Source organism: Cervus canadensis, chromosome 16 (assembly GCF_019320065.1).
Source record: "Cervus canadensis isolate Bull #8, Minnesota chromosome 16, ASM1932006v1, whole genome shotgun sequence".
Taxonomy (NCBI): domain Eukaryota; kingdom Metazoa; phylum Chordata; class Mammalia; order Artiodactyla; family Cervidae; genus Cervus; species Cervus canadensis.
The window spans coordinates 5,357,003-5,378,144 of NC_057401.1; the positions used below are offsets into that span (position 1 = coordinate 5,357,003).

General features: G+C 40.4%; 1 protein-coding gene across 2 annotated transcripts; it reads left to right on the forward strand.

Moving 5' to 3' along the window:
* The first annotated feature begins 1,719 nt into the window (after nt 1-1,719).
* On the forward strand, nt 1,720-20,656 carry C16H5orf47 (chromosome 16 C5orf47 homolog). 2 transcript variants are annotated; one of them, XM_043488517.1, is made up of 5 exons: nt 1,720-1,971; nt 11,396-11,481; nt 13,281-13,380; nt 15,280-15,318; nt 20,471-20,656. In XM_043488517.1, the coding sequence occupies exons 1-4, from the start codon at nt 1,785-1,787 to the stop codon at nt 15,297-15,299; spliced, it is 393 nt and encodes a 130-aa protein (XP_043344452.1). In that variant the 5' UTR covers nt 1,720-1,784; the 3' UTR covers nt 15,300-15,318; nt 20,471-20,656. The 2 variants fall into 2 exon arrangements, with proteins under 2 accessions (XP_043344452.1, XP_043344453.1); XM_043488518.1 differs by lacking the exon at nt 13,281-13,380 and having other exon boundaries at nt 1,748-1,971.
* Nucleotides 20,657-21,142: the final 486 nt, after the last annotated feature.

A 21,142-nucleotide genomic window follows, 5' to 3' on the forward strand; every position in this document is an offset into this window, starting at 1 on the left:
ATGGTGACTGCAGCCATGAAATTAAAAGATGCTTGCTCCTTGGAAGAAAAGCTATGACCAACCTAGACAGCACATTAAAAGCAGAGACATTACTATGCCAACAAAGGTCCATCTAGTCAAAACTATGCTTTTTCTAGTAGTCATGTATGGATGTGAGAGTTAGACTACAAAGAAAGCTGAGCGCCAAAGAATAGATGCTTTTGAACTGTGGTGTTGGAAAAGACTCTTGAGAGTCCCTTGGACTGCAAGGAGATCCAACCAGTCCATCCTAAAGGAAATCAGTCCCAAATATTCATCAGAAGGACAGATGCTGAAGCTGAAACTCCAATCCTTTGGCCACCTGATGTGAAGAACTGACTCACTGGAAAAGACCCTGATGCTGGGAAAGATTGAAGGTGAGAGGAGAAAGGGACAACAGAGGATGAGATGGCTGGATGGCATCAGTGACTCAATGGACATGAGTTTAAGCAAGCTCCGGGAGTTGGTGATAGGCAGGGATGCCTGCTGTGCTGCAGTCCATGGGGGCGCAAAGAGTTGGACACGACTGAGTGAATGAACTGAACTGATACTTCAGAGGGCATGTACTCAATAAATATGAAAGAAAGAAAGAAAGTGAAGTTGCTCAGTCGTGTCCGACTCTTTGCGACCCTGTGGACTGTAGCCTACCAGGCTCCTCTGTTCATGGGGTTTTCAAGGCAAGACTACTGGAGTGGGTTGCCATTTCCTTCTCCGGGAGATCTTCCCGACCCAGGGATTGAACCTGGGTCTCCCGTATTGTAGGCAGACGCTTTACCGTCTGAGCTACCAGGGAAGTTCCAATAAATGTGAACTGAATATTAAATCTAAAGGAATTACCTCTTACTATGTGCCAGGTGCTTAATATGCCTTATTTTGGTATATCTTTACCAGATTACCCTGAGTTTACATCTGAGGAAACCAGAAGCTGAGACAGGGACAGTGGCTTGCCCAAATAACCCAGCTGGTCAGCAGCTAAACCCTGACCGGCTTCAGGACTACCTGAGCAAGATGTTGGCCTCAGGCCCATCACCTCTCTGCACAGGGTCTCTTGAAGCTCATGGCCCAGGAGAACACATGCCAGACCAAGGTCACACTAGAATCCTTTGGCATCGAAGAGTACTGCCTCCCGGCTCCACCTTTCCCCCAAGACTCCCATCTTCATCTGGCTGACATTCCAGACCAGTTAAGTTCAGGGCTAGCTCCTCACTCTGAAATCTGCCCAACCTCGGACCACGGGGAGGGGTGCACCACTGGTTCAGTATCTTTCCTTCCCCCAACCCTGTTTTTGATTCAGTTCTTTTCCTCAGAGAAGCCCGCTCTACATGGTCTGCTCCCCACTCCCAAGTGATCTGGTCTCCAAACTCTTAACACCACTTTTCAGATGAGTGGTATACCATCACCCCCCAACCAAAGACCCTCCTGTGCCCCTGTCCCAGCTCAGTGGTCCAAACGTCCCTTTTCCCGCTGCCCATCCAGTGACCGGGCTCTCTGGTCTCTCTTCACCCTGATCCCTCCCCAACCCACCTGCCACCTCCGAGGCTCACCTCTCATCTCCTGTGCGGTGCACCGTGATCTAGGGCTTCACCCAACCGCCCCCCGCCCCAGCACAACTGCCAATCGAGTCCCTCGGCTCTGCCCCCCCCCCAACCCCGCACACAGTGGTCCGCTCCATCAGGTCCGCCCCCCCTCCTTCACACACCCAGTGGTCCGGCCCCCGGACTCACGGGGCGGGTCTTTGAGGACCGCGAGGCGCGACGGAGGCAGAGATGGCAGCGGCACGCCGGGAGCTGCAGCGGGACCGGGCGCGCTTCGTCTACGTGACCCGCTTCGGCTCGCACCAGTGTGGCGGCGTCCTTCCGCTGGGCGGCCGCAGGGCCCAGGGCCCGAGGCACGCCGGGCTCAAGGACGGCCACAGCCAGGAGAAGCCGCGGGCGGCAGCGCCGCCGAGTCCAGGTGCTGCGGAGCTGCCCCTTGGCTTCCGGTCCGGGGCCCTCGCGGCCTGCTCCCCCGCGCGGCGTCGAGCGAGCCGAGCGGGCGCAGGCGGGCGGCGCGTGCCGCGGGAGCGGCTGGCTGGGCGGGCGGGGCCCGCGGGCCGCTGACCTCTCCACCCGTCTCGTCTCGGTAGCCATCTTCCCGGGGGCTGGAGTCATTTGAACGGTTGACTTCTCAGTCTCTCCACCGCCGCCACACCACGCCCCCACCGCCCCTCAGTGGGCGGCTGCGGGTTCGTCGTTTTGCTCTGCGGCCGTTAGGCCAAGGACAGTGGGCCACTCGCCATGGACGGCCCTCCTGTCAGTGTGGGGACGGAGAGACAAGTCCGAACTGCGCGTCGGGGTTGCCCCGAGACGCCGCAGAAGTGCCATGAAGGTCGTTTGAGATAAGCCTGAGATCCGAATCCGAGAGGGGAGACTATTGGGAGGAGCCACTAATGTCTCTCAGGATGATGGGGGCCTTGGCCTAAGTGTCCGTATTCCTTTTAGGACTCATTGAATTTATAAGTTAGCCGAAGGAGAACCGACATCTTTAAAATGCTGTCTCTTCCTGCTTGAAAGCAGAGGAGAGGATATCTTTGTATTTTCATTCCACCTGCTGCTGCTGCTAAGTCACTTCAGTCGTGTCCGACTCTGTGCGACCGCATAGACGGCAGCCCACCAGGCTCCGCCGTCCCTGGGATTCTCCAGGCAAGAATACCGGAGTGGGTTGCCATTTCCTTCTGCAGTGCAGGAAAGTGAAGGTGAAGTCGCTCAGTCGTGTCTGACTCGGTGCGACCCCATGGAGCACAGCCAACCAGGCTACGCCGTCCCTGGGATTTTCCAGGCAAGAGTACTGGAGTGGGTGGCCATTGCCTTCTCCGCACTCTGCCTGACCTCCCTCATTGCTCAGTTGGTAAAGAATCTGCCCGCAAAGCAGGAGACCCGGGTTGGATTCCTGGATTGGGAAGATCCCCTGGAGAAGGGAGAGACTACCCTCTCCAGTATGCTGGCCTGGAGAATTCCAAAAGATCAGACGTGACTGGGCAACTTTCTCTTCACTTTGTGTCCTTCAGTAATGTTTTATATTCAAATGTTTTTTCTTCTATTGGCTTTTCATATATCCTGTTAAATTTATTCCTAGGTATTTGATCTTACATACAGTCGTGAATGTGATTTCTTCTTCCATAATGTCCTCTGAATGTTCATTGTTTGTGTATATCAGGCCTCTTGATTAAAAAACAAAAAAAGTTTGAGGAGAGTTGACATAACACTGGGGTATACAGTGGGTAGTATACCACCTTAGTCAGAATCTAGAACATGCACATCACCTCAAAAAGTCCTGCTTCTCTTTTGAGAGCCCATCCCTCTAGCTGTACTTAAAAAAATTGATAGTTTATTGAGATATAATTCACAATCGACTGAGTTTGCTCATTTAAAGTCTGTAATTCAATGATTTTTTTTATAGTGTTGTGCTACCATCGTCACAATCAATTTAGAACATTTTTATTACCTCCACCCAAACAAACCCTGTAGCCTTTAGCGGTCACTCATCATTTCCTCTCACTGCACCTAACCCCAGCCCTAAGTGAGCACTCAACTATTTACTGTCTCCACAGATTTACCTATTCCGGACATTTCCTATATATGGAATCATGCAGTATGGGCACTTTTGTGATTTGCTTCTTTCAAGTAACATAATGGTATTAATTGATTTTTAATTTTTGGGTTGGACTGAGTCTGTTGCTACACACAGGCTTTCACTAGTTGTAGAGAGGGAGATGAGTCTTCATTGCATTGTGGTTGCTTCTCTTGTGGAGCACTAAGCACTCAGGCCTCAGTAGTTGTGGTGCAGGGTTTTAGTTGCTCCGTAGTATGTGGAACCTTCCCAGATCAGGGGTCAAACCTGTGTCCCCTGCATTGGCAGCTGGATTCCTATCCACTGTACCACCAGGGAAGTTCCTAGCCTGTTGATTTTTGTATGTTAATTTTTGATCCTAGTACTTCATTGAATCCTTCTATTATTTGAATTAGTTTTGTCATTAATGCTCATGATTTTCTGGGTATACTATTATATTATTTGTAAATAGTATAACTTTATTTATTTTTAACCTATTTTTATGCCCGCAGTTGATTATTAAATTATTATTGTTTAATTGCTCTGGCTGATACCATGAATAGAATGTTGAATAGTAGTAGGGATAGTGAGCACCCTTGTCTTGTTCCTGATCTTAGGGGAAATGCCTCTAGTTTTTCCCCATTAAATAAAGTATTGTTTTTAAGACTAAGGCCTGTATGTTTAAAACATTAAAATGTGTCCTTCAGTTTTTATTTTCTTCATTGTTTTTACCAGGAATGGATGTTGAATTTTGTCAAAGACTTTCTTAGATTTTTGGAGATAATATTTTTTCCTTAGATTTATTAATATGGTATATGATAATAGATTTCCTAAGATTGAACCAACTTTGTCTTCCTGAAATAAATCCCACTTGGTTATAATTTTTTTTTTCTTAATATGATGTTGGAGTCTGTTTGCTAACAGTTTGTTTAGGATTTTTGGTTTGGAATTTGAGACAGTGTTTCTTTCTTTATTTCATCTGGTTTAGGTATCTTAGTTAAACTTAGTTCATAAAAGGAATTAGGAACTTTCCCTTTCTTTTCAATGCTCTGGAATAGTTTATAGAGCACTGAGATTATTTGGTATTTGAAGATTTGGTAGAATTCTTTTGTGAAAACACCTGGGTCTAGTTTTTATGGGATAATTCCTCAATAATTGTCTCTGTATCGTCTATGGAAATTGGTCTCTCTACATTTTCTAATTGGATTGGGCCAATTTTGTTAATCTGTATTTTTCCAGGAAATTATTGATTTCGTTGTTTTATTTATTTGCATAGAAGTCTGCTCAGTAGCATCTTTTGATTTTTAAAAATTCTTTGTGTTTCAATGGTTAGTTCCCCCTTTTCATTTTTTGATGTATATGCTTTCTTTTTCTTGATCAAGTTCACCAGTGTTTTATTTTGTTAATTTTTTAAAACAGAGGATTTTGATTTGTTAATTATTTTATTTTTCTAATTTCTTTCTCAATAATAAAGATAAAGCTTCATTATTTCCTTATGTGTATTTTCTTTTGGTTTACTTTGTCCTTATGCTTTTGAGCAAAAAATTTAATTTTTCCTTCCTTTTTGTCAATAAAAGTATTTAGCGCCTGAGTTTTCTTTCTGACTACTACTTTAAATCCCATAGATTCTAATAAATGGGCTTCCCTCCTAGTTCAGTTGATAAAGAATCTGTGTGCAATGCAGGAGACCCAGGTTTGATTCCTGGGTTGGGAAGATCCCTTGAAGAAGGAAATGGCAACCCACTACAGTATTCTTGCCTGGAGAATCCCATGGACAGAGGAGCCTGGCAGGCTGCAGTCTATGGGGCTGCAAGAGTCGGACACGACTTAGGGACAGACTTCCTATTTGAAAGGAATTAATTACTACTTTAAATCCCATAGATTCTAATATATAATGTTTTTATTGTCACTTAAAAAATTTTCATTTTTGTAATTTCAGTTTGTATTACCACTTTCACTCTAGAGTTGCTTAATAGATTTAATTTTTTTTTTAAATTTCCAGGACTTTTTTTTTCTTTCTTTCTTTTCTCCTAGTAAGCTCTAGTTTTATTGCATTGTGATCAGAATGTTGTTTGTAATGTCTCCACTTTATGAATGTTATTGATGTTTATTTTGTGACCCAATTCATGAACTCTGCTTTTGGTTCTTTTTCTCCTCCAAAAAGCAAGAGAGAGGACTGTCCTTTGATGTTTCTTCTTTAAATTATGCTTGCCGCTTTAACCAAATCAGTTCCATTAAATTGCAGGCTTTTGGTCCTTTATGTGGTGTCTGGCCTTTTAAATCACACATTAAATTCTTTCCTGTGGTCTGTGCTGTGATCTGCCTGGTTATCTTCTGTAATAGTATTTTGAGATTTAGGGTGGATTTCATCTTTCTGCTGTTTGCTCCAGCTCTCTTGCAGGCACCTTTTCTAGTGTCCCTCCTTTCTCTTTCCTGTTGGCCACAAAACCTTGCTTAGGGTGAGGTTTAAACAAATAGGATTGTAGTGCTGTGATTTAATGCTTTTTCTCTTTTTACTTACATTAATTTTGCGTTTTCAGCATTCTCTCTCTTCAAGTAATGCTGGGGTTATGGTTTTGTGAAGAATTCTTGTAAAGTTTTTTGGGGAGAAATTTTGGCATGTTTATTACTGTACCCTGTCTTTCTCCCTTCCCCCTGCTACTGACTGTAGCTACCCAGAAGTTCTGCATTGAAAGGTTTTGAACACGAGAAATAGTAGGAACAGGTTTACTTATTTCATGCTGTGTAGAGGAGATTGAGTTGGAGGCAGGCAAGACTAAAGCCCAAGTTGAAAAATACACGAATATTTTGTTTGCTATCTTTTCAGGACTTAATTTTACTTTGCTAATTTAACTGACTTAAATTAATTTTGATAACTGAGAAGTATAAAACTGTACTGTGTGTAACTTCCTGAGAATCAGCTATGGTGGGAAACCTTCAGAGATTCTTCATCAGGGGCACTATTTTAGACTTCATATCCCTCCAAAGGTCCCATTGTTAAAAGGTGCTCAGGTTTTTTGTTTTGGAGTTTTATTTTTTGGCCCTTGTACTGGTCATCTAAAAAGTTAGGACTAGTGTAAGACATTTTAGCATTAGGTTTCCAGTTTCTTTGAATAATAGAAACAGATAAAAGACTCATTCTAGGAATTAGGAGTATGGTGGTGGTGGTGAGCTCTTCAACTTTAAAAAGGAGAGAGCAGGAAGAGAGGAAAGAATAAAATGGATCCAGTATTGCATTAGCACCAGCAGATCAAAGAGACAAATAATAGGCCAGCATTAAGATAGTGGATTGGAAATGAAGAATATTGAAAAACAGAAGAAGAAGCTCATGGGAGAAGGGAAAGGATGCATGAATTAGTACTGGAGATCTCCACGTAAGTTAGGTAGAAACGACAGGATGGCAAAGAGCTGAGATTGTGAAACCAACTCTCTGCTCTTGTAACTGTTCTGTGCTGAGCTAGAATGGCTTTCCTCTAGTTGGCTGCCCTGCTGGGGTAGGAGATGACAATGATTCGATTTTGTTTTGAAGTTTGGTTCTGAAATTTTGAAATTTTTTGCTGTTCCTTTGTGGCAAAAGTGACATGATCAGAGCTGGGGGAAAGATAACTGGGAGTGAGTGAGAGTGGGAGAGACTGGAAGCCAGAGACCAGTTTTGAGGCAGTGGTAAAGTGGAAGTATAAAAGGCCTGAACTAAGAGGTAGCAGTGGAGGTGGCATGAACAGGATTGACGACTGGCTGCAAGAGGGAAAAGGCCAAGTCTGAAGTTTCCGTGCTGGGCAGCTGGGGGGATGATCAAGCCATTATTTGGTGACCACTCTGCTGTGCATTTGAAACCAAGAATAGTGTCAAGGGAAAGAGGTCCTGAGGTAGACTTATGTTTCAGTCAAGCCAGAGTGCTTAAGTGTTTTAAGTCTTACTCATTCTTGGGTGTATTTAATATTAACATTAAGTGGGCATTCATTGAATACTTAGGCCTGGCTCTCTGTAAGGAACAAAGGTAAATGATTTATTCAATAACATTTATTTAACATCTGCCGTATTGTAGACACTAGGTCGGGTGCTAGTGGCATAGATGACGCAGGCAAATGTTTTACTCTCAAGGGACTTTTACATGAATAATGGAAATACAAGCTAGCAGGCATCAGTGCTGTGAGAGAGACAACTTGGAAGGTCTTTGATAGTTCAGGAAAATAGAGACATACAAACAAGAAATCAAGGTATATGAATGGAGAAATTGCTAGCGGGATGGTAGGTATTTTCAAGAGCATTGACTTTGCAGTCATAAAGCCATAATCTTGGATCTCTTATTTACTAGCAGTGTCATGTTGGCTAAGTTAGTTGACTATTCTGATGTTCAGTTTCCTTTTCTATAAAATCAGGATAATAGTTTCTACCTTAGTGAGTTACTGTGAAGATTAAAGGAAGTAATGCATGCGAAGTCCATAGCACAGGGTTTGACAGAGAGAGTAACATGCCAGTAAATGCTGGCACACTCAGCAGAAGTAGCTTGAGGAAAGAGACGGTGATCATCCCAGTGTCTGTACACTAAATATTTATTGAATGAGTGAGAAATAAGTTTTATACCACATTGAAGAATGCCTTGGAGACTCATTTTATGATTAATGCAGATTTTTGAATGGTGGAGTCAAGTTATCAGAAACACATAGGGTTTCCTGTGGCTCAGACGGTAAAGAATTTGCATGCAATGGGGGAGACCTGAGTTCGATTCCTGGGTCAGGAAGAGCCCCTAGAGATGGGAACGTCTATCCTCTCTGGTATTCTTGCCTGGAGAATTCCACGGTCAGAGGAGCCTGGTAGGATACAGTCCATGGGGTCTCAAAGAGTTGGACGTGACTGAGCGACTCATACACACACATATACTTCTGGAAGATAAGCTTATAAGCTGTTGCTGCTGCTAAGTCGCTTCAGTCATGTCGACTCTGTGCAACCCCATAGACGGCAGCCCACCAGGCTCCTCTGTCCCTGGGATTCTCCAGGCAAGAATATTGGAGTGGGTTGCCATTTCCTTCTCCATTATAAGCTGTATGTGAGATGTATTATAGTTTAGAAATCCGTGCGTGTGTGCTCAGTCATGTCCAGCTCTTTGTGACCCCATGGACTGTAGCCCACCAGGCTCCTCTGTTCATGGAATTTTCCAGGCAAGAATACTGGAGTGGGTTGCCATTTCCTCCTCCAGGGGATCTTCCTGACCCAGAAATCAAGCCTGTGTCTCCTCTGTCTCCTGCATTGGCAGATGGATTTTTTTTTTTTACCACTGTGCCACTTGGGAAGCCCCTTAGAAATCCAGGGGCTGGCAAGTCAGTAACTCTTCTTAATGCTTCAAGCAAGACTCATAAGTTAAGCTGGTTCTATGTTCTCCAGAACTTGGGAGATACAGCCATAATTTATATATAGTAGAGCTTCCCTAGTAGATCAGCTGGTAAAGAATCTGCCTGCAATGTGGAGACCTGGGTTCAATCCCTGGGTTGGGAACATTCCCTAGAGAAGGGAAAGGCTACCCATTCCAGTATTCTGGCCTGGAGAATTCCATGGACAGAGTCCATGGAGTCTCAAAGAGTCTCCAACTGACTTTCACTTATATATAGTAGAGGATGATGAATGCTATTGTGGAGGTACAAATAAATGCTGTGGAGGTGGTGAATAATTGGGGGATGAAGGAATTAAGGAAAGCTTTTTGGTGGTGGATGTGGCTCTGTGAGATTTACACACATTCCTGAGATAGTAGGGGATTATAGGTGGGAAAACATGTAAGCAAAGTTCCGAGTAAGGATCAGTGATGGATAATGATTAGGGAAGGAGGAAAATATATTTAGACTGGATCAGAGTGTTTGCAAAGAGTAGAGACAGATTTGAAGCATAAGTTGGAATAAAATCTAGGCATACAGTGGAGCCATAGCCTCAGTAAAGTGCCCAAAATAAATAGAAGAAATGATTTTGCCTTTTTTCCTTTTCTCTTCTCTTATGCTCCTTGACGTATTTTATATTCCTAACTAATACAGATAGATATGAGGGTGCCTATCTTGACCTCAAAGAGTATATATATCTAGGTTAGGTAAGACTTACAAACAGAAAATATTTGGAAATGAGACAAGTACAGTATTCCAAAGGTTGTAGGCACTTAGAGGGAAGGATACACATGGGTATATGAAGAGTAGAGTTTCCCAAACCTAAGTTTTTTTCCTGTTATATCTGTATCTCTGTACTGTCATTTACTTAATATATTTATTTAAATAGGTGCATTTTCCCCTCCCAACTGAATTTCTTTTTAGAACACTTTACATCATTACCTCAGTGGAAAGCATGTATCATTTTCCATAAATAGAAATTAACTGAAAACAATCTAATACAGGGAAAACAATATTATTAAATTCTAGCCAAATAGGTTGTCTTCTGGAAGTTGCTGTAGTCATACAGAAAAATGAGCAAGAAAAGTTTAAATGACATACTAGTTCCAAACTCAGACTTTCTCCTTGATATAATCAGCAGATTGAAAAAGAATTCAAAAGAGAAAGAGTTTCTCTTCATGTGAGTTCATGTTCGATAGTGCTCTATCTGTGCCCCACTCAGGATCAGGGGTCTGTTCCTCACAAACGGGGACAAGCCAGTTTAGGCTCTGTTTCACTCAACAAACAGAATATTTATTGTGTATCTAATTGCTATACTACTGGACTTCTAATGAATAGAACACATTTCTCAAGGAAACAGCCTGCTAAATCCTGTGGTAACTGAGCATAGGGTGCTTTGTGAAATCAGAGAAGGCCCTCTGCCCCTGGAAAGCTAAATACCGGATGAGTCGAAGAAGGCCAAGTAGAGAGTGGTGGCATGGCAGGAATAAGGTGGGGAAGTGTTGGGCTACATACAGGGTGTTGCAGGCAAAAGAACAAACATAAACACTTTCGGGAACACATGCTCATTGTGCTACAATTTTGTCTTTGGATACACAAACCCTTAGGTTTTCTTCTCACAGTTAATATTTGGGAAGGCAGTATGGTTTATTGAGTAGAGTCAGGAAGCTTATCACTCTGACAGACCTTCATTAGAACCTACTGTGTGTCTGGTAGCATAGATAGAAGAATAATACACACAGGGACACTGCCCCACCAGAAGGTCACCGCGTGGTGAAGGAAACAGTATAAACATATGCTAGGTCCTTGGCTAAGAGGAGACTCTGCCTTGGGCCCGCTGCTGTAATAAACTGCACTCCACTAATAAAAAATAAATAAATAAATAAACATGCTATAAAATTGTGCTAAGTACCTTGAGCAAAGTGTTTCTGGAAGCAAGGGCTGTGGGTGTTTGAGGGGAGAGGCTTTAGAAAGGTGGTGACATATGAGCTGAGTCTTGAAGAGCAGGTAGATATTTGCCTCACAGTGGGGTGTGTGTGTGTGTGTGTGTGTGTGAGAGAGAGAGAGAGAGCTTGCGCACACGCGCGTGCATGCGCCTGGGACAAGATGTGGTTTTCTGGTATTTGTTTACTCTCTTGCTAACCTTTCTGGGACTCACCTTTCAAATTAGAAAAGGAAGGAGATCTGGGCGCCATTAGATAGTTTACCCTTAGTTTACTTGTTTTATTTTTTTCCAGTATAGAATTAGTTAATTGGTAAACTGCTATTATCTAGTCATCTGAAATATATCAACAAGTGTAAAAATCCCCAAAGAAAGCTTGAGACATTTATAGTAGTTAATTATCAGGATAGTGAATTCTTTAAAGTATGTGATGACTTGATATTTTACCTTGTTTCTCTCTTTCTCTCTTTTTTAAAATTAGGTTTAACCCAGAAGAATTTAGCTAAAAAGTTTGACTTCCCCATACCTTTGAGTGAAACTTCCAAAATAATGAAGAAGAACAAAAAGGTATATTTTTGCACAGGGGAACGAGTGATATTTTGAATTTTAGATTAACCTGTTTAAATACAAATGTGTGAAGAAACTCAAGACAAAAATAGTTCCATCTTTTGAAAAATTTAGTTTACCAAAATGAGAAAACTAGAATTGTCAGAAATGAAAGTGGGTTTGAAAATATTTATTAATCATGAAGAATATCCCATCCTGTTTTTGAAGATATAAAATACATTTTAATCAAAGTATAACTACAAGCTTTTTCAAAGCATGAAAGTACATATTCCATAGAATATAACAAACTCAGTGTAACATAAGAAAATCATGGATTTCACAGAAAAGTAAAAGGTGTCTATATTGTTGTCACAGTGCTCTTTTAAGGACAAGGGATATACGCTGTTTCTAGCAGGAAATCTGGCAAGCGTGGACCTTTATGCTGAACCATTTTCTTGTCAAGTTGTCCACATGTCATGGTAACTTCAGTGTTTTAAACATATTCAAGATCAGTTATTGTACTAATCTTTGTTTACCACCATATGTTTTACACTCCAGTTTAAAGAAATCATTAGTTGATAATGACACATAGATTATATTATTTCTGAATTTTAAGTTTGTTTGATTTCTAATCCGTATATGGTATAGAATAGCATTCAGAGTGACTAACTCTTTCAGCAAGTGTATTTTGAGTGAGCATTTAATCCTCCCACTATACTGAGAAGGTTTTCTTCTAAGAACCAGTTCCTCTTGCACAGTGGCCAGTGTTTGCCTATAACTACTGTGGGCCAGACACTGGGTGTAAATGCTTTATGTGTATTTCTCATGATGTCTAATAATCCAGTGTATGAAGTTACTCCTAGGTGAGATTAAAACACTTGCCTGATATTAAGCAACGGGTTAAGTGGTTAGGCTAGAATTTGAGCCTAGATTTCTTTTTATTTTTTTAAATTTTTTTTTTGAGCCTAGATTTCTATGTTTGCGTCTGTGGTCTCCATTCTTCCTATTCTAGTATATTCATGCTCTCTAGTAAGTTTGCTTTGGTATGTCCTAGGAGAAATGTTTGATTATTAACTAGAATAAAATACACTAAAAATCATATCATGGCCCAGTGGTTTAGACATAGGAATAGAAATTTATTATTTTTACTACCTTTCAAAACAAAATTGAGTATGATGAAACCATAGGACTTACTAGACATTGCCTTTGAAAGACCTTGCCATCATCCAGGAAAGTTTATTTATTATAAATTTCCCCAATTATTTATTTTTAATTTTTTGGCTATGCCATGCAGCATGTAGGATCTTAGTTCCCCAACCAGGGAACAAACTGCCTCCTGTGGAGTCTTAACCACTAGACCACCAGGGAAGTCCCCAGGACAAGTTAGTTTAAATACTACAGAGAGGAAATACTAAGAAGTTAGAAAAGGATATCAGAGAATTCAGTGAATATGGGAAGGCAATTTTGTTTAATTTTTAGGTCTCTGAGTGCTTTGTAATGATACTATCAAATCAAATGTCAAATATCATAGTTGACTTGGGGCTTCCCTTGTGGCTCAGCTAGTAAAGAATCCACCTGCAATGCAGGAGGCCTGGGTTCGATCCCTGGGTTGGGAAGATCCCCTGGAGAAGGGAACGGCTACCCACTCCAGTATTCTGGCCTAGAGAATTCCATAGACTGTATAGTCCATGGGGTTGCGAGGAGTTGGACACGACTGAATGACTTTCAGTCATCACAGTTGACTTACTCCTAGTTGTCTGCATCACACTGTAGTCTGTATTCTCTGCCAAGTGTTCCTTAACTGTGCTTATCTTTTGAAGGTTTTAGTATGGAATGGAGTGTACAAAATCATTTCAAAAATGCTTAAAGAAAATGAGAAATACAGACTTAGGCTGAAATGCCAACAGTTGTCTAGTGAAAGTAAGTAAACACAATTTTCGTTGTATTAAATAGAGCTGGTTTCTCTAATGCTTTATCTCCCTTGGATCACATTAGACCAGTAGTTTCCCTCATTGTCACATTCAGTGCACAGAACTGCAGAATCAAGGCTACCATTTTATCACTGTTCATTATAATTAAAAGTAGAAAGCATTGTAAAGTTCTAAATGTGGTGTAGACCACAGGTGTAGGTATGTGTGGAGGAGTGCAGAAAGTGAATGGTGACTGGAACGTCCTGAGCCAAGGAAACATGCTTGTCTCTTAAATCTGAAATATTTTTGTTAAATCTGAATTTGAGTGAGTGAGTGAAAGTTGTTCAGTCTTGTCCGACTCTTTGATACCCCATGGACTGTAGCCTGCCAGGCTCCTCTGTCCATGGAATTCTCCAGGTCAGAATACTGGAATGGGTATCCATTTCCTCCTCCAGGGGATCTTCCCTTCTCCAGGGGATCTTCCCAACCCGGAGATCAAACCCAGGTCTTCTGCATTACAGATGTATTCTTTACTGTCTGAGCCTCCAGGAAAGCCAGGTCACAAAACTCATCCATATAGATGAAGAAAAACATTTTAACTATATTATAGTGTACATTCCGTGTTACTTCATACAGTCACTTCCTTTTCATGATGCTGCAGTCCAATTTAATGCATTTAGCAAAATCTGCCCTTGAGTTATAGCCCTGATGTCATTATTTCATTCCTGGAAAACAATTCATAAATTAAACCATGTTTAAAACTGCATCAGTTGATGTTGTGGTCAGAGCAAAATTAGATGTAATTTAGTATGTTTATTAAAGTAATTGGAAGTTCTGGATTCTCAAACAATTAAGCTGGATAAAATTTATGTAACAAATAATGCCACATGAATTGCTTAATCATAAGTGATTTTCTTTCCTTCACATGCATGTCCTAATACATATATTACCATGCTGAATGTTTCTGTAGGTTTTTAGTATAGTTACTCAGTGACAACTTTTATTTTGACAGTCTATAAATCTGCAGAGTTTGATTTTGTGAAAAGTATTTTCATAAGATAATGGAAACAGAATGTTGTAAGCAATATAACACTGGAAACTCATTACTGTTCTTGTAATATTGCATTCATAATAGCATAATTTTTTTTGCAATAATGGTATTTATACTAATGTTCACATTAGTGATACTCTGCTTTGCTTTTCTTATCCAGTTAAGAAAGAGAATGAGGCAGGAGAGGGAATTAGGAGGAAAAAGCTGTCAGTGGTTTCTTAGGTGACAAGGATGCTTGTATAGGCAGAGAAATGTGCAAAAATATCGACATTGTTCTGTTAATCCAGATCCAGTTACTCTAATAAACACACTGGATTACATCTAAGTTTGCTCTGGCCATTACCTTGAACTCGTTAAATTCTTTTGTGCCTCAGCAGAAGGCCTTCTGAGCCCAGATTGCTCAGTGGTAAAGAATTCACCTGCCAAGCAGGAGACGTGGGTTTGATCCCTGGGTTGGGAAGATCTCCTGGAGAAGGAAATGGCAACCCACTCCAGTATTTCTTGTCTGGATAATCCCATGATCAGTGGGCTACAGTCCATGGGGTCACAAAGGAGTCAGACATGACTGAGGGACTAAGCAACAATAGGCCCTTTATTAAACATCAAATGATCTAATGGTCTTATAAGGATTATTTAGCAACTTAAATTGATATGCTGTATTTTCCAGAAGCTGCATGTTATAAAGGAAAAGTATCTTTGTAATTCATTATTTTATTACAATTTTAAATAAGATTATAGAAGCTAATAATTATATTTTTAAATGTATTATAATTCTTGTTCCTTAATATATGTTTATTAATGGAAAAACCAGTGCCAGAGACCAACTTGAATTTTCCTTATACTTTATCTTGTTCCTAGATTCAAAAGATACAAAATGAATCTTCCTGTCATCTTCTGGTAAGAACACACTTAAATAAAAATAAAAAAGTATAGACTTTCCGCTTCGCCTTTACATTCTACCGTCTCCAACCTTTAGTGAATACCTATTGCCTAATTTCAGCCTGTTTGCTTTTTTAAACCCAGTGTTTGACACCTAGAAGGCATTTATTAAATGTTTATTGAAATTTAATAAGATTCATTCAGGCCTCATATTCACAGTGCTATTGAAACTACTTTCTCCATGGTCCACCTTTTTTTGTTTTTTATTTTTGTTCATGTATCTGCTTAGTTCTGTTTTCTTTTTGAAGATGCTGTCACATTTAATATTATTTTACTACTATTCCTTCAAAATTTTTTTTTTTACTTATAACATTAAAGACTGTGTCATGGTTCTCTTTCTACCTTTCTGAGTGTATTTTCTGTGTATCTTTTACTTGTCCTTTTTGCTTCCATCTAATAACAAATGCTGCTATTGGAGTAATTGGTTCCATTCTCTCTTTATGGGCTTCTCAGGTGGCACTAGGCAGCGGTAAAGAACCTGTCTGACAGTGCGGGAGACATAAGAGACGCAGGTTCGATCCCTGGGTCAGGAAGCTCTCTTGGAGAATGGCATAGAAACCCACTCCAGCATTCTTGCCTGGAGAATCCCATGGACAGAGGAGCCTGGTGATCTACAGTCCCAGGAATCAAACCCAGGTCTCCCATACTGCAGGCAGATTAGTATTCTTTAATCTGTAACAACACTTCAGTCTTTCTTTGTCTTTTATGATATTGACAATTTTGAAGAGTGCAGGCCAATTATTTTTCCGTCTGTCCACTTGGAGTTGCACAGAGCTGAACATGACTGAAGCGACTTAGCATGCACATTCTCTCTTCACATACTTATTCTGAGATAATGCACCTGTTTTGTAGCTCAGTTACTCTTTCTGGGTGTATGACCCTTAAATATCTATTTCACTTCTGACCTCTGGTCAAGTCCCTCTGAATTTCTCTAGGCTGTTCTGCATTTACTTTTAAATGCCACATGGCTTAAACTGATCATGTCATCCCCCTTAGTTTTTTTTTTTTCCATTTGTGCCCTGGTTTACTTATCCTCTGGACTCTTTCAATTCTTAGGGATAGGTTACACCCAGTTTGGTGGGGTTTGGGAAGTAGTAGAGAAGGTAAGTAAGATGAGCTTTGGTGAAGAGAAATTACACTTCTATAAGTGAGAATGTGGGGGAAGGGAGTATATGGACATCAGCAAATTCATGGAGTCCAAGAAAGTGTTTAGGCATGTACAGTTTTATTAAACTTATTTAAAGTAGTCATAGTAAAGAAGGGTATACAGTATACTGAAACTTTGTTTCAAGTTGACTCACCTGGATACTTGGCCAAGGATTTGTACTTAATTCCGTAGGCAATGAAGAAACATGGAATGGTTTCTTAATGAATTCTAAATGATTTATTCTAAATGATTTCAAATGTATATACAGATTGCAAGAAGAATACAAAGACCTTCAGAATACACTTTGCTTGGGTTCACCAATTTTTACATCTTGCCACATGTGCTTTGTCATTATCCTACTCCCCATTCCTCTTTCTCTGTGTATGTGTAAAGTCTTGCCCCTTAATACTTTAGTGTGTATATCCTAAGAGCCAGGATATCTTTATTTTTACAATCACACTATAATTATCAAATTCGGAACATTTATCACTGTTATAAAATTTTTATAAAATCTATAGTCTGTATTCCAATTTTTTCTTGTGCCATTAATGTCCTTAATGGGATTTTTTTTCTTACAGAAGATCTGATCAAGAGTCATGTATCATTACATTAATTAAGAGTCATTAATTGTAATGTCTCTTTAATGTAATGTATTAGTCACTGAGTTGTGTCCAACTCTTTGCAACCCCATGGACTGTAGCCCACTAGACTCCTCTGTCTATAAGTTTCTTGGAGTAGGTAGCCATTCCCTTCTCCAGGGGATCTTCTCAACCCAGGAATTAAACCCAGGTCTCCTGTACTGCAGGCAGATTAGTATTCTTTAATCTGTAACAACTCTTCAGTCTTTGTTTGTCTTTTATGATATTGACAATTTTGAAGAGTGTCACCTAGAGCCAGACATCCTGGAATGTGAAGTCAAGTGGGCCTTAGAAAGCATCACTATGAACAAAGCTAGTGGATGTGATGGAATTCCAGTTGAGTGATTTCAAATCCTGAAAGATGATGCTGTGAAAGTGCTGCACTGAATATGCCAGCAAATTTGGAAAACTCAGCAGTGGCCACAGGACTAGAAAAGGTCAGTTTTCCATTCCAATCCCTAAGAAAGGCAATCCCAAAGAATGCTCAAACTACCGCACAATTACACTCATCTCACACACTAGTTAAGTAATGCTCGAAATTCTCCAAGCCAGGCTTCAGCAATACGTGAACCGAGAACTTCCAGGTGTTCAAGCTGGTTTTAGAAAAGGCAGAGGAACCAGAGATCAAATTGCCAATATCTGCTGGATCATCGAAAAAGCAAGAGAGTTCCAGAAAAACATCTATTTCTGCTTTCTTGACTCTGCCAAAGCCTTTGACTGTGTGGATCACAATAAATTGTGGAAAATTCTGAAAGAGATGGGCATACCAGACCACCTGACCTGCCTCTTGAGAAACCTGTATGCAGGTCAGGAAGCAACAGTTAGAACTGGACATGGAACAACAGACTGGTTCCAAATAGGAAAAGGAGTACGTCAAGGCTGTATATTGTCACCCTGCTTATTTAACTTATATGCAGAGTACATCATGAGAAACGCTGGGCTGGAAGAAGCAAAAGCTGGAATCAAGATTGCCAGGAGAAATATCAGTAACCTCAGATATGCAGATGACACCACCCTTATGGCAGAAAGTGAAGAGGAACTAAAAAGCCTCTTGATGAAAGTGAAAGAGAGAGTGAAAAGCTGGCTTAAAGCTCAACATTCAGAAAACTAAGATCATGCCATCTGGTCCCATCACCTCATGGGAAATAGATGGGGAGACAGTGGAAACAGTGTCAGACTTTATTTTTCTGGGCTCCAAAATCACTGCAGATGGTGATTGCAGCCATGAAATTAAAAGACGCTTACTCCCTGGAAGAAAAGTTATGACCAGCCTAGATAGCATATTAAAAAGCAGAGACATTACTTTGCCAACAAAGGTCTGTCTGGTCAAGGTTATGGTTTTTCCAGTGGTCATTTATGAATGTGAGAGTTGGACTATAAAGAAAGCTGCGTGCCAAAGAATTTGAACTGTGGTGTTGGAGAAGACTCTTGAGAGTCCCTTGGACTGCAAGGAGATCCAACCAGTCTATCGTAAAGGAGATCAGTCCTGGGTGTTCATTGGAAGTACTGATGCTGAAGCTGAAACTTCAATACTTTGGCCACCTCATGCGAAGAGTTGACTCATTGGAAAAGTCCCTGATGCTTGGAGGGATTGGGGGCAGGAGGAAAAGGGGACGACAGAGGATGAGATGGCTGGATGGCATCACCGACTCGATGGGCATGAGTTTGAGTAAACTCCGGGAGTTTGTGTTGGACAGGGAGGCCTGGCTTGCTGCGATTCATGGGGTCGCAAAGAGTCAGACATGACTGAGCGACTGAACTGAACTGAACTGAGGCCAATTGTTTTTCAGTCTATCTGTCTGGACTTGCTGATACATTCTCCTGATTTGATTCATATTTTGCATTTTTGGTTGGTACATTATATAAGTAATGTTACTTTCTTCTCAGAACTTCACATCAGGAGTCATGTGGTCTTCATTTATCTCTTATTGAGGATGTTAACTTTGATCTATTGGTTAAGATGTCCAGTTTTCTACTATACATAGTTACTGTTTTTCCTTTTATAATTAGTAAGTATTTTATGGAAAGATAATAAGAAATTATGCAAATATCTTGTACATTGTCAGTATAGGACGTTTCAAAGCAGTGGGTTGATCAGGTGTGCATTTTGAAAAGAATCTGATGTCATTTTGTGAAAAAGTGGAATGGAGGCAAGACAGAAGGTGAAAAAGAAAATCTAGGGATTGTAATAGCAGTCCAAGGGAAAAGTGAAATGCACTAGAAAAGTGGAGAGGAGACAAATGACTAGATGTAGGGAAATATGTAGATGATACTGAGGTTTGAGAATGAATAGGTAAGAAATAAGGAAGTCAAAAGAAAGAATTGGTTTTATGAACCTACTTAGTTTTATTTTGGCGTGTAGGATTTTCAAACAGTAGGGACTCAGGTGAAAACTGTAAGCAATTGGAAGTGTTGGAGCCTGTGTGATACCGATACTGCAAAAAGGTCATATGCAGTTCTAGCGGTAGGTGCAGATGAAACCTCAGCATGGGGAAGGAGGGAGAGGAGAGGACTGAGAACACAATGTCGGGCATGCCTCGGATGAAGAGGAAGTCTCAGGCTCTCCAAGAGGGATCCTAGGGGCATGATTAGGAGTATTGAGAGAAGTGATTGAGAGAGGGGATACAAATGAAGCTTGCAGGAGATCAAGGGACTGATCTCAAAGGGAATGAGTTCAAAGGAGGGCATTGACCTTGTTCAGTGACAGTATAGGGGTTTGAAAAGCTGTGAACATTTGTTTAAGAGTTCCAACACTTAGAAGTAAAGCAAAAATTCCAAGTGTTGACAGTGACCATCCTTGCAATGACTTTGCTTGTGAGTGGCTGGAGTGGCCTGGTGATAAAGGCTTGTAGTATAGTGTTTTGTGGCACAGTTCTTGTAATTGGGACTGTCACCAAGGGTATTGACAGGAACTGGGGAAGAGAAGAAAATATGAATTACACATTGAGTCCCTCAGAAGCTTTTTATGGTCAACTAGAAAAGGCAGCTTCCCTGGTAGCTCAGGTGGTAAAGAATCTGCCTGCAATGCAGGAGACCTGGATTTGATCCCTGTGTGGGGAAGATCCCTTGTTGAGAATACCCACTCCAGTATTCCTGCTGGGGTAGCCAGAAAGGAGCCTGGAAGACTACAATCCAAAGGGTCTCAGAGAGTTGGACATGACTGAGCAAATGAGCCCACATAGAGAAAGTGAAAGCTATCAAAACAGTAAGTGCAGGGAGTGGCTAACTGTTGCTTTGCTGTATTAGAAATGTTACAGTTTTTCAGTAACTACTAATTGTGACATTTTATATTAACAAGAATTCAATTTTGTCCTCTTTTATTTAGGTTTAACCTATGTCTGGATCTGTTACCAAAGAAGATTATGAAGAGTTTAAAGACGGAATTTTAACTTGTCATAATTATATGGTTTGTTGGAATTAAAACTTGAACAGTTGAGCAGAAGAAACTACACTTTTTATCAATTAGTGTTTCTTTGAAAATTAATAAAAATTTTAAATGTTGTTATATGCATACAGGTATTATTTTGAGAATTAATACTTATTCCATACTCATTAAAATTATTATTTTACGTAAAATTTAAATTAGCATATCAGTATAATTGCATGCATTTAAAATTGCCAACTTTTCCCTTTTAATAATGAATCTGTAGCCGCTGTTTTATTTATCTCTTCATATAGATTTAATTAAGTTAAATTTGGATTCACTTAAATTATTTTTGGCTTCCTCACTTTTTCTAAATTCCTCAATTATGATAAAAACCTACCATTTACATAGAAATTGTTTGAGGTGTTTAATAGTTATTTAAGCCATCTTTTTATCTGAGGGAAAATTAGTAAATTTATGCAAATTCTATATTATAATATGGAGTATTTTGGAGAAATGTTGGATAGAGATCAAAGACATTCTTCTCCTTTATAGGCTCCTAATTAGATACATTTTTAAGTCGATAAATGAGAGATTTAGAACTTTGAAAATAATTTAGAAGTGTTTTTCAGT

Excerpts from the sequence above, each read along its gene's own strand:
- C16H5orf47 (XM_043488517.1), top strand. The coding sequence starts at position 1,785 with ATGGCAGCGGCACGCCGGGAGCTGCAGCGGGACCGGGCGCGCTTCGTC. Across the intron at positions 1,972-11,395 it reads GGCAGCGCCGCCGAGTCCAG|GTTTAACCCAGAAGAATTTA; the intron begins GTGCTGCGGAGC and ends TTTTAAAATTAG. Across the intron at positions 13,381-15,279 it reads CCAACAGTTGTCTAGTGAAA|ATTCAAAAGATACAAAATGA; the intron begins GTAAGTAAACAC and ends TCTTGTTCCTAG.